General features: G+C 41.5%; 1 protein-coding gene across 6 annotated transcripts in view; it reads right to left on the bottom strand.

The window, feature by feature from the left end:
- Positions 1–1,435: 1,435 nt before the first annotated feature.
- LOC121935751 (zinc finger and SCAN domain-containing protein 23-like) overlaps positions 1,436–11,247 on the bottom strand; it is a 482,958-nt gene continuing 473,146 nt past the window's right edge. For 4 of the 6 annotated variants that reach the window (XM_042477600.1, XM_042477602.1, XM_042477598.1 and 1 more), the window contains exons 2-4: positions 7,326–8,258; positions 5,125–5,254; positions 1,436–3,189 (exon numbers count right to left, since the gene is read on the bottom strand). In XM_042477600.1, the coding sequence (XP_042333534.1) occupies positions 2,699–3,189; positions 5,125–5,254; positions 7,326–8,147 (1,443 nt within the window). In that variant the 5' untranslated portion in view covers positions 8,148–8,258 and the 3' untranslated portion in view covers positions 1,436–2,698. Of the gene's footprint in view, positions 3,190–5,124; positions 5,255–7,325; positions 8,259–10,390; positions 10,645–11,247 lie in introns of those variants that run through there. The other 2 variants (XM_042477599.1, XM_042477603.1) reach the window with 2 other exon arrangements.

The following is an 11,247-nucleotide window of genomic DNA, read 5'->3' as shown; positions in this document are numbered from 1 at the left end:
TGCTGGTTGCTGTAATTCCTAGCATTCTATATTGAAATGGGCCTGCTGCTAAAGTCTCTCTTTTGCAGTATCTTGAGCTATAGTTCCACTGGATGGCTTTTTTCTGATCTAACTGACATTTCATTTTAGAATTCGTAGCTGGAAACATCCAGAGGGCAAAGGTTGCCACCCTGCCATTGGCATCAAACACTAGCAGCACAGAGTTCAATTTTTTGCTGGGTTATATCCACAATTCACTCAGTCGAGAGATGGAAAATTTGTAGCCTCCCGGATGACGCTGGACTGTATTTTCTCCTTAAGAGCTGCTAAAGTGAAAAATGGAAAGAGCTTTTGCACCTTTAATGGTTGTGTAGAAGAGAGAATCTCAACAGGTATTAGTTGTCATGCAAACCAGGTAACAAGGAACACCTGCTGCAAGTCCCTACTTTTTGTTGTTGTTATGTGCCTTCAAGTCATTTCTGACATATGGTGACCCTGAGGCAACCTATCCCAGGATTTTCTTGGCAAGTTTCTTCAGAGGGGGTTTGCCATTGCCATCATCTGAGGCTGAGAGAGTGTGACCAGCCCAAGGTCACCCAGTGGGATCCTATGGCTGAGTGGTGATTCGAACCCTGGTTTCCAGAGTCACAGTCCAACATTCAAACCACCACACCGGCTCCTATTATACACAACTGTTACAGGTACAGATTGCAAGTTTCCACTCTTGCAACCCTATTTCCCCTTCTCATTGGCTATCCTGACTATGGATGAATGAAGTTGTAATCCAACATTTGGAAGGCTGCCCATTCCATATTCCTGTTGTAGCTCAGATCCGCAGTCACTCCTGTTCTAGCAATGCAAAGCATGATGTTTTTCCATACCAGATCCAGAGTCACTCCTCTCTAGCAATTAGGATTGAGGTTAAAACGTCATGTTTTTCCCCACCTGGTTGCCTTTCTGTTGTCCTTCCTGTTCGATTCCAAGCCAGTCACGTGATGCAGACTCAAGCAAAGGGGAGTGAGTGCACATTGTATTAACACAATGGATATTAAGGGCCCATTGTGTTTGTGTTTACAGCCCAGCCCTTTGGATGTTTACTTGTAATTAAATCTCACTGAATTCAAGGGGAATTTTTTATTCCCAGGTATGTGTGAAAGATACTAGAGCCTTATTCTGCCATGACCAAATCAATTTCATAAGAAGTGGCTTTGTTCAGTGGTCTTGAATTCAGCTGGGCTGTTGTTGTTGTGTGCATGCAAGTCATTTCATGGCGATCCTAAGGTGAGCCTATCATGGGTTTTTCTTGACAAATTTTGTTCAGAGTAGGTTTGTCACTGCCATCCACTGTCACCCAGTGGGTTACTACATAAGAAAACAACAAAATAAAGAATTGCCATCCCCAAACTAAGTGGAACATGAGGAACTAAACATTCTTATTACAACTTTAAACCTTTTCTTTTAATGTGCAAACTACAAAAAATAAAGCTTTAATAAAAATTTTACAAAAACAATTTTTTCTCTTTCTTTAAAAAAATCTAAAATTTACATATGCAGCTATAACTGTTGCAAAATTCCAAACATGCAGTTTTGGTATAGGAACAATGTTACAGGGGTTAAAAAAACTGGTAGTGTTAGAAGGCCTTTGAAATATTTGAAATGTGTTTGACAGGCATGTACCAAAAACAAACAGGCAGAAGTCCAAAGTGCTATTTTAAGTATACCCAATGGGAATTTTGATTCCCTCTCCTTTGCACAATAAGAGCTCCCATTTTTTATGAACAAACAACTTTTGACAGATGTCATCATTTTCAAAACAGTTTTAACCCAAGTCCAAAGTCCCCCTTTGGGTCATTCCTTTGGATTTTACCCAGGTTCTTGCTGTTTATTGTTGGACAACACAACAAAACAAAAGATTAAGAGTGTGAGTAGGGTGCAGATTCCTGACCCAAACAACTATAACAGAAAACTTGAAATGGACAACAAATACCTCTTACAGAGGCACTATTTAAAACAACAACAACAGGAACTCAAAGTTGACCGCCAGTAAGTAGATCAGTTCTTATCTATATCACAATGTCAAACATGACTTGATAAGGAGGCACTGGATTGAAGGCCTTTGAGGTGACATTCTCTCAGGGGTGGGAAATATGTGACCAGAATTTCTTGAAGCTCATCTCCCATCATCCCTTACCACTGGCTATGCTGTATGAGATTATGGGAATTGCAGTCCAATCACACTTGGAGGGCCACATGTTCTCCCCACACCTGCATAACCTGGAGGCCTGCCCCAAAATAACGGATTTTTGACCACATAATGAATGAGCAAGAGATGACTGGATAATTTATCCACTATACTGTTTTCTTGGACCATCTAATACATCTTTAGTTTAGATTCCTATGAACAACATGAAGTGAAGCTTACATTATAACTGCTCATGGTCAGAATTTGTTTTTCGACACTTGGTATTCTACTGTTTCCGAGGGAAATTTCTTGGACTTTATGCTCCCCTAAATGTTAACAAACAAAAATAAAAATAAAATATTTAACCAAATTGAGCTGCTGAAAGCATTATTTGCTTTGACTGCATTCAAGGTAACTGCCTCATTCTCAGAATGTGGTTCCAGCTTCTAGAAAAATGCACTGGGGTCTGAACATTTCCTAATATTCCTCTCTACATTCAAGTCAGCTACATTTTATTTCTCTCCTCAGAATTTGAAGTCAGCTGAATGATTCCCCAGTTTCAGGCATTCTCTGCTCTGTATTGTACTGTGGCCCAAAACTTTCTGAACATTCACAACACCCGGCTTTCCTCTCTTGACCCCCTAGGCTTGAATTTCGCTTTGCGTTTTTCCCACACAATGAACAACGGCTTGACTCCTCTCGCACGTGGGTTCTCATGTGGTTCACCAGGTTGAATTTGTGCAAGAATCTTTTCCCACATTCGGTACACTGGTGGGGCTTGACGCCTGTGTGCACCCTCCGGTGTCTGGTGAGCGTTGATTTCCGAGAGAAGTTCTTTCCACATTCGGGGCAGGGGAAAAGGGCTTCCTGCTTGTGAGAAGCCTGTTTGTTTGTGACTAGTGGTCTATCGGTGTTCTGCCGGGAAAACTGAGCAGGCTGAAGGCTGGGATGGAGACGGCTTTTTTGCCTCTTTGTACTTTCTTGTATTAGGAACTCTTCGTCATTTTTGGACTGGTTCTCATCACCTGCTGGATTGAAAGAAAAGTGCCAATTTTAACCACTGCAAATCCTGTTTAACCAATCAACAAGTAAAAAAAAGGTGTTGTAATCATGTGCAAGGAAAGAAGCATTTTATACACAAAAGCTAAAGTTTCTGGGAGTTAGAAAGCTATCATTGCCACTACTACTACTACTCATAATTTTAAAAAAAGCATTTAAAATCAGGCTATGTGGGTATTTGAACCTTTGTTACCTATGTCCAATAATCTGACCATGATATTACACTGTCTCTTAATTCTAAACATGCTCAGAGTTTGTCCTCTTCAGTTATTTATTTATTCATTCACATAATTTATAACTTGCACCTTTTAGGTATATTTATATTTCCAAGGTGACAGGCAAAGTCAGTTTGGGTATTCCTTATCCAGAAATCCAAAATACTTCAAAATCCAAAACTTTTTTTGAGTACTCACATGATGCTTCGAGTTTTGGAATATCTTGGATTTTGTGATACACTATACAAGTAGTGTAATATATATCTGTACTTTATCTGCGAAGCTGGAGAAAGATGTGAGGATCTATGGCGGAAGGCCTAGATTTGCACCAAGCACTATGCTTAGATTCCCACTAATTTACAGATCCTCATGTCTCAATCTGGCCTTACAACTACAGCACATATATGTACTACACACCACTTGTATCCCAAAATTAAAATAAATAAATAAATAGATAGATAAATAAATAAATAAATATCCCAACTCTGATCGCACACATTTGTGGCAAGTGATATTCAACCAGTAGGGATTTATGTATTTGAGGGGCAGGGAACCTTTAACATTCCAGATGACTTGGTCTATAATTCCCATCAACCTCTCCAAATGCAGCCGATGTTAAAGGATGATGTGAGTTGTAGTCCAAAACATCTGGAAGGTCAAAGGCCAAAATTGATATATTGAACCAGCTACTCTGCACTTCAATACAAATAATTCTTAGAGCAACTTATGGTAAACCTGTTAACAATAACTTAAGATAATAAAACAAAGCTATTAAATGAATAGTAAACAATTTCATTTGCAGAAACAAATGGATGGATTGCAAAGACTTGGGAAAACAAGAACATGCTATTAGTATTTTATGAAGAATTCTCTGAAAGTGTATGTCATTTTCATAGGATTGAGCCAGTATGTGTAAGTGAACGTGAACCACATGATGCTGTGGTCATGCTGAGTATTTGCCACTCTTGAGTGCAGGTGTGTGTGCGTGTGTGTGTGCAGGGTAGCGGTGATACAGGCCCAAAACAGACAGGTTGAAAAATGTGGTCTGTCGTCACAATGGCACAATTTACACCATGGACATGGCAGCCACATGTGCCCAGTCCTGATCCAGGCTGCCGCCACGGTTTTAAACTAGACCACCAAAAGGAGCAGTATTTTACCACTTCCTTTTGGACCAGTTCTTTGAGAAAGATGCAAGTCTGGGGTGGTTTCCCTCTGCATTCAAGGTGTGCATCATTTAAACACTATGTAGCAAATGTGGCCAGAAACTGCATTTTTCAGCTTATCTGTTTCAGGCCATAACTGCAACAAAAAATTAATTCCTACAGAAACTCACCATATTATGGGAAAAAAAGAATCTACACTCAGGTTTCGCCATGACCCACTAATATTTTATGTGTAAAACGTTTTTGTTTTTTTAAATATATATATGAAAAAATCTGTTCGTTTCTGCTGGACATGTGGTTTGACACAGTGTTTCCCAAACTCTGGTCTTCAAGATATTTGGGACTTCAGCTTCTAGAATTCCTAACTGTTGGCTAGGCTAGCCAAGGGTTCTGGGAATTGAAATCCAAAACACTTGGAGGATCAAAGTTAGGGAAATGCTATGTTAAAAGCTCATGTCTGCATACCACTTTCTCTATATTGTTCCATCTGTACACCCTGCACAAGCCCCACAAATACTCTTACCTAGTGAGGAGGGGTTTTCGTTAGCATCTTCCTTGGAATCTCTGCAGAGCACCATCTGCCTAGTATCCATTGACATTTGCTCACTTTCCGGGAAACTCACAGCTTCCTCAAATACAAATGGCCCCAGCACCTGAAACAGCAGCATAGACCCCATTCAAAACAAAGAGGACAACAATGTCAGTAATTACACAACAACAAAAACAATAGGATTCCCATTTTAATCTTTGAACAAATCAATAAGTGGAAGCTAGAAAGAAAAGTATGGGCAGAAGAGAATATACAGAGCCAGCCTAAGACATCTGGTTGCCTGAGGCTACAGGTAAGACAACATTCCCTCCTTTGTTTTTCGGACTATGTGGCCATGTTCTAGAAGATTTTCTTCCTGACCTTTCGCCAGCATCTGTGGCTGGCAATTCCCTCCTTTTTCTGTGTCTAGAAGCTGGTTCAATTGGTATCCGAATCTTATTTCAGCACTGGCAATGAGATATTATCTTCTGCACAACAAGAACAGAAGAGTACAGTAGTTTAAAAAAGGGTGGGATCATGGGGAGGAGATTTTCGAGGACAGGCTGTGTGGCATACACAAAACTGTCCTTTAACAGAGAGAAAGAGTCAATGATTTCAAAAGAAATAGCCGCCTGGGTGCCACTACTACCACCTTTCCCTGTATCTGTTTCTGTAGTTTCTGGCAATTGCCTCAATTCGTCTAACAGCAGAGCTGGTCCTGCTATTAAGCTACATGGGCTCTGGATTTGGTTCAAAATGGGTAACTAAGGTGTGAAAACTCTAGAGAAAAAGACTCACAATTCATTCATTAATAACAAGCAAGGCTTGTACGATCTGAGACCCACAAAGGCCAATGCAGACCACAGTGGTCTAAATAAACTGGATGATGTTATACCTGCCAAGTATTACAAAAATCGGGGCAAGTAAACACTCTAATACACTCAACATGGTGGCCCAGAATTCATGTGGTCCTGGAATATGTGACCAAAACTAAGCCGCTATAGGAGTTGGCCAGATGTGTACATATTAGCTATGCCATTATTTTTTTGAAGGGGGACAGAAGGATTTGGGGAACAAAGAACCCTGTTGAATATAAATAAAAACTGATTCAGTTGCAATATTCACACAGCTGAATATTGCAGATGTTAAAATATTATTCCCATTGCTTCTTTACTTTGCCTTCTCACTACTAACAATTCTAGTTTTATTAGCAAGTCACTCACTGTAGTCACAAAAAAATAAAACAATCTATACACAAAAAACAGTTCAACTCTTGATGTAAACATAACCTCAATTTTCTAACTTAAGACATGAATTTCACACCAGGGTCATTCTCAAACATGATTTTGCACATGAAACTTGTTCTGGTAGTCTCCTGCTGTGCGATCTCTGCTAAACCCATCTGAATTGGCTTCACTTTCTTGATTCCTGGGTTGACTATATTCTATGGCTGCATCTGCACTGCTTTAAATGCTGTGGCTCAGTGCTATGGAATTGTGGGATCTCTATTTTGTTGAGGCACTCTGGCAGAGAAGGCTAAATATCTCACAAAGCTACAGAAATATCTCACAAATCCCAGAATTCCATAGCACTGAGCCATGGCAGTTAAAGCAGTGTCAAACTGCATTATTTCTGCAGTGCAGCCTAGGACTATGAGCAGTAATGACCAGGTATAGAATTCAGCATTCTGAATCAGTTTATATTTTAAAAAGAGTGAAAACAGCAGGGGCCTTCTGTGATTTGTGCAACACTGGATTAAATCTTAGAAGTCGAAGGAAAACAGAGTAGGTTTTCCTGCCTTCAGGGAAGCATAGTTTTCTGGGTTCTGAGAGAGGCTGCTAGGGGCTCCACAAGACATCATGATTGCAAATAACTTTTTTTTAGCTATAGACATAACGATTTTTATGCAGGGGTTCTCTGAAACTTGCAAATTATTTCAGGGGTTTCTCCAGAGTAAAAAGACTAAGAAAGGCTGGCACAGAGTTTCAATGCCCATACAGCAACCAATGTGCATATTTTAAGGGTTTTATCTGTGACAATATCTTCAAACAATAATGGAGGAAATCTTTTCCTTTAAAAATAATTTAAAACCAGGATTCCTTGGGTCTCAGTGCAAGTTACTAGATTCTGCATTAGAGATTAGCAGTAAGACCACATCCCTGCAACTTCCTAGACTTATGCTAAAGTGCTCTCACCTGCTGATCCCATCTCTCACCCTCTTGCTGCTTCAGCAGGAAATGCTCTGCCAGGGTCACTGCCTGGATGCAGGTCTTTGGGCGATATTCCTGAACCCAGTCTTGCATTTCCTCTGGCAGGATGGTCAAGAACTGTTCTAGGACTAAGAGCTCCACAATCTGTTCCTTGGTGCGGCTTTCTGGCTCCAGCCAGCGATGGCAGAGCCCCCTCAACCGGGCACAGGCTTCCCGGGGTCCCTCAGCTTCTTGGTAACGGAAGTGACGGAAGTTCTGGCGCTGCCTCTCCTGGCTGACAGCATCCTCCCGCAAGATAGCAGCCTTCACTTTTCCATAATCCCCACTTTCTCTGGGATCCAAGTTATTGTAGGCCTGGAGCGCGGCTCCATTTAAGGCCGGCATGAGCCGGGTCACCCATTGTTCCTTTGGCCACTTGCAGGCTTCTGCCACATCCTCAAACGTAGCCAAGTAGGTCTCCACATCTTCTGTCAGTGTAAGCTCTGGCACCTGCAGGTTTCGCCATGCAGGCGACTGTACTGGCGTAAGGTCTGGAGTTGGTAATTCCTGACCCTGGATCTCCCAGCGCTGGGGTGTCTCCAGTCGTTCGCTCCTGGTCTGCTGCAGTTTTAGGCCTCCTCCAGCACTCCCAACCTGCACAATGCGATAGGTTTTCACAGAGCCTTCTGATACCCCCAATGAATCCGAAGCATTTGGGTCTGGCTCCTTCTCCACTTTCACCAGGGGTTGTGCTCGCTGTTCTGGTGGAGCCGGACACTGGAGGTACTGGGCTACCATATTGCGCTTTGCTGTCATTTTCCTCCGCATTCTCAAGTTGTTTTCTGCGCTTATCTGGACTTTTTTGGGGGTACAGTTTCCAATCACTAACCAGCAGAAGTTATCAGGTGAGCAAATTCCTCAACTGGTCCAGATGGCAAGCTGGAGAAGTTATAATTACACAATAAATAAGAGTATTGGAATGAGAACTGGCCTGCACAGCTCCAAGTTCCCACTAAGCTATAAAACTCACTGGGTAATACTAAGGCTGCATCTGCACTGCAGAATTAATCCTGCTTGACACCATTTTTAATGGCCATGGCTCCCTGCTATGGAATTCTAGGAACTGTAGTTTGGTGAGACATTTAACTTTCTCTGTCAGAGAGTGCTGATGCAACAAACTGCAGTTCCCAGAATTCTACAGCATGGAGCCATGGCAATTAAAGTGGTGTCAAATTAAATTATTTCTGCAGTACAGATGCAGCCTAGGACAGTAATTTTCACTCACCCCTGTCTATGTTGCAGGATTGCCGTGAAAATAAAAATGGGGAAGAGATACAACATCATATTATATCACCTTGAGCTCAATGGAGAAAAACTACAAATGCAAATAATGTATTTCTTTTAAAAAATAAGCAGCACATATCAATGTGCGAATTGTAAAAAACATCAAGTATAGTAATATTAATAGGGCTACATGCATGAATCAATTGAGTGATGATATTAATCATTGTTGGTTTGAAAACCTAACAGTTACTAACATCATAAAATAGATTTCTTGTCCTATAAGTGCCACTTTAGTGTAAATGAAGGAACAGATTGTAGCAGAAAAGAAAATTATCATTTTAGCAGCATTGTTACAAAAAGGGGCATAATCTAATTGTGACATATATTTTAAAATTTCTTTTACGTTCAACAAGTTGGTCTGTTGTGTTCATGACTAATAAAGAAGATGGGGTATCTGAGGGTTAAGACTTTTACCCAAACATGAAGCAGAACAGTAGGGTTAAAAGTACACTTTCCTACTAAGCCTGTAGGCTAAATGTAGCCCTTCATGCTGTACTACAACTGCCAGCATTCCCCCTTATTAGCTATGCTGGCTAGGGCTGATGGGTCTTGTGCAACGACATATGGAGGGCCATGTTTTGCTCACTCTGTATACTTAAGACTAAAATATACTTAAAGTATACTGTATACTTAGACTAAGCAGGACTTATTTCCAAGTAAACACATCAGATAGCATTAAGCTATGACACTTGTTCTTTAGTATCAGAAAAATCAATTATCCTACAGATTTGAACTCTCGGTTTTTAGGGTCTTTCCAGCATACATCATACAGTACTTTGATTAAACATGTCTCTGACAAAAGACATAACAAAGGACTTATTTCTGGATAATCCAGTCATCATTCTTGGATTGTTATGACGCATGCAACTCTCTCCTGCTCCTCTTCTTTAATTGTTGGCTTCCCTGTCACTGTTAAATGTAATAACAAGAAGAAATATGTTTTTGTAATTGAAGGTGAAGCCCGTAGGGCCAAACTAAACTTGACATTGGAAGCCTGTGAACAATCTGCCAACATCAGGTTGGGGAAAAAGGAAACCCAGTCAGGGAAGGGATAAAAAATAGACAGAGTACATTTGATCTGACTGAAGGAGAAAGGAAGGGGCTTTTTGCCCATTTTCAAACAGGTCATTTTTTGGGGGGTGCAAAACATCTTCTGCAAACTGTTTAAAATTTTTTCCCATGGATGGAACAGCGGCTGAGGGGGGCATTATATCTGGGAGAACAATTGATGGGGACACAGTTAATATACTGCTCTTCCTCCTGTTGCTCTTATTCGATCCTCAAACTCTGGTCCTCCAGATGTTTTTGGACTTCAACTCCCCAAAGCCTCAGCTATCTTGGCCAATGGTCTGCGGTTCTGGGAGCTGAAGTCCAAAACATCTGGAAGGCCAGAGTTTGGGAATCACTGCATGACAGTCTAACTCAGTGGTTCTCAACCTTCCTAATGCCGTGACCCTTTAATACAGTTCCTCATATTGTGGTGACTCCCAACCATAAGAGGTGGCGTCTTGGTTCCTAAGATCAATGGAAATATGTATTTTCCGATGGTCTTAGGTGACCCCTGTGAAAGGGTGGTTCAACCCCCACAGGAGCTGCGACCCACAGGTTGAGAACCGCTGGTCAAACTAAATCTGGGATTGGCAGCCTTGTTTGGACATCATACTTAATTTGACCTGGCACTATGGTCCTCCTGATGTTTTTGAACTGCATCTCCCATAAAACCTCACCTTTGGCTATACTGGTTGGTGCTAGTGGAAAGTTGTAGGACCAAGTGAAAGCCATCTGGAAGGCCAGTAGAGAAAGTAGTTAGGAACATGAACCTTTTCTCATTGTCTTGCTCATAATTCTAGAATGTGGAGTCATCTTCTAACTCAGGCCTGCACAACCTGACAGTAGGTAGGGGCCAAAATTAAAATAGGCTGAACTTCTTTGGGCCGCAAATTGGTTTTAATCAATCAATCAATCAATCAATCAATTAAAATATAATTAATATTAATTCTATCCTCCCTCTCCTCTGCCCAGGCCTTTTCTCAGGAGAAAGCCAAGCAGCAGAGAAGCTTGAAGTGCGAGCGTTTGCTCCTCATCTGTCTCTGCCGCTTGGCCTTCTCAAGAGAAAGCCTTGCAGGGAGAGTGTTTGCCCATCTTCCTTGACATGGTCCTTTCCTCAGTTGGAGGCCAAGTGGCAGAGAAGCCCCGAAGTCATTCCACATCCTTGCGGGCTGCCCAAAATCCTTTAGCAGGCTGCATATGGCCCCCAGGTCATATGTTGTGCAGGCCTGTTCGAAATGGTCCAACAGATCTATGGATTCCCCAACTTGGTGCCTTCCAGTTCTGTTGGAGTTACAACTTCCATCATAGCCACTGGCTAGTGGATTTTGGGAACTATAGTTCAACACATCTGGAAGGACCCAAATTGGGAAGGGTTGTTGTTAACTGCTATGAAGTCGGCTTCAACGAATGGTGAACCTATGAATGAGAGCCAGAGGGAGGATTCAAACCCTGGTCCCCAGTGTCATAGAAGATTTTCACACGACATCGTTATATCGTTCCTTTATTGTCCCAAAGTGTAGTGGAATCATCATAA

Source organism: Sceloporus undulatus, chromosome 6, assembly GCF_019175285.1.
Source record: "Sceloporus undulatus isolate JIND9_A2432 ecotype Alabama chromosome 6, SceUnd_v1.1, whole genome shotgun sequence".
Lineage (NCBI taxonomy): Eukaryota > Metazoa > Chordata > Lepidosauria > Squamata > Phrynosomatidae > Sceloporus > Sceloporus undulatus.
This window is presented reverse-complemented; position numbering and strand designations above follow the sequence as displayed.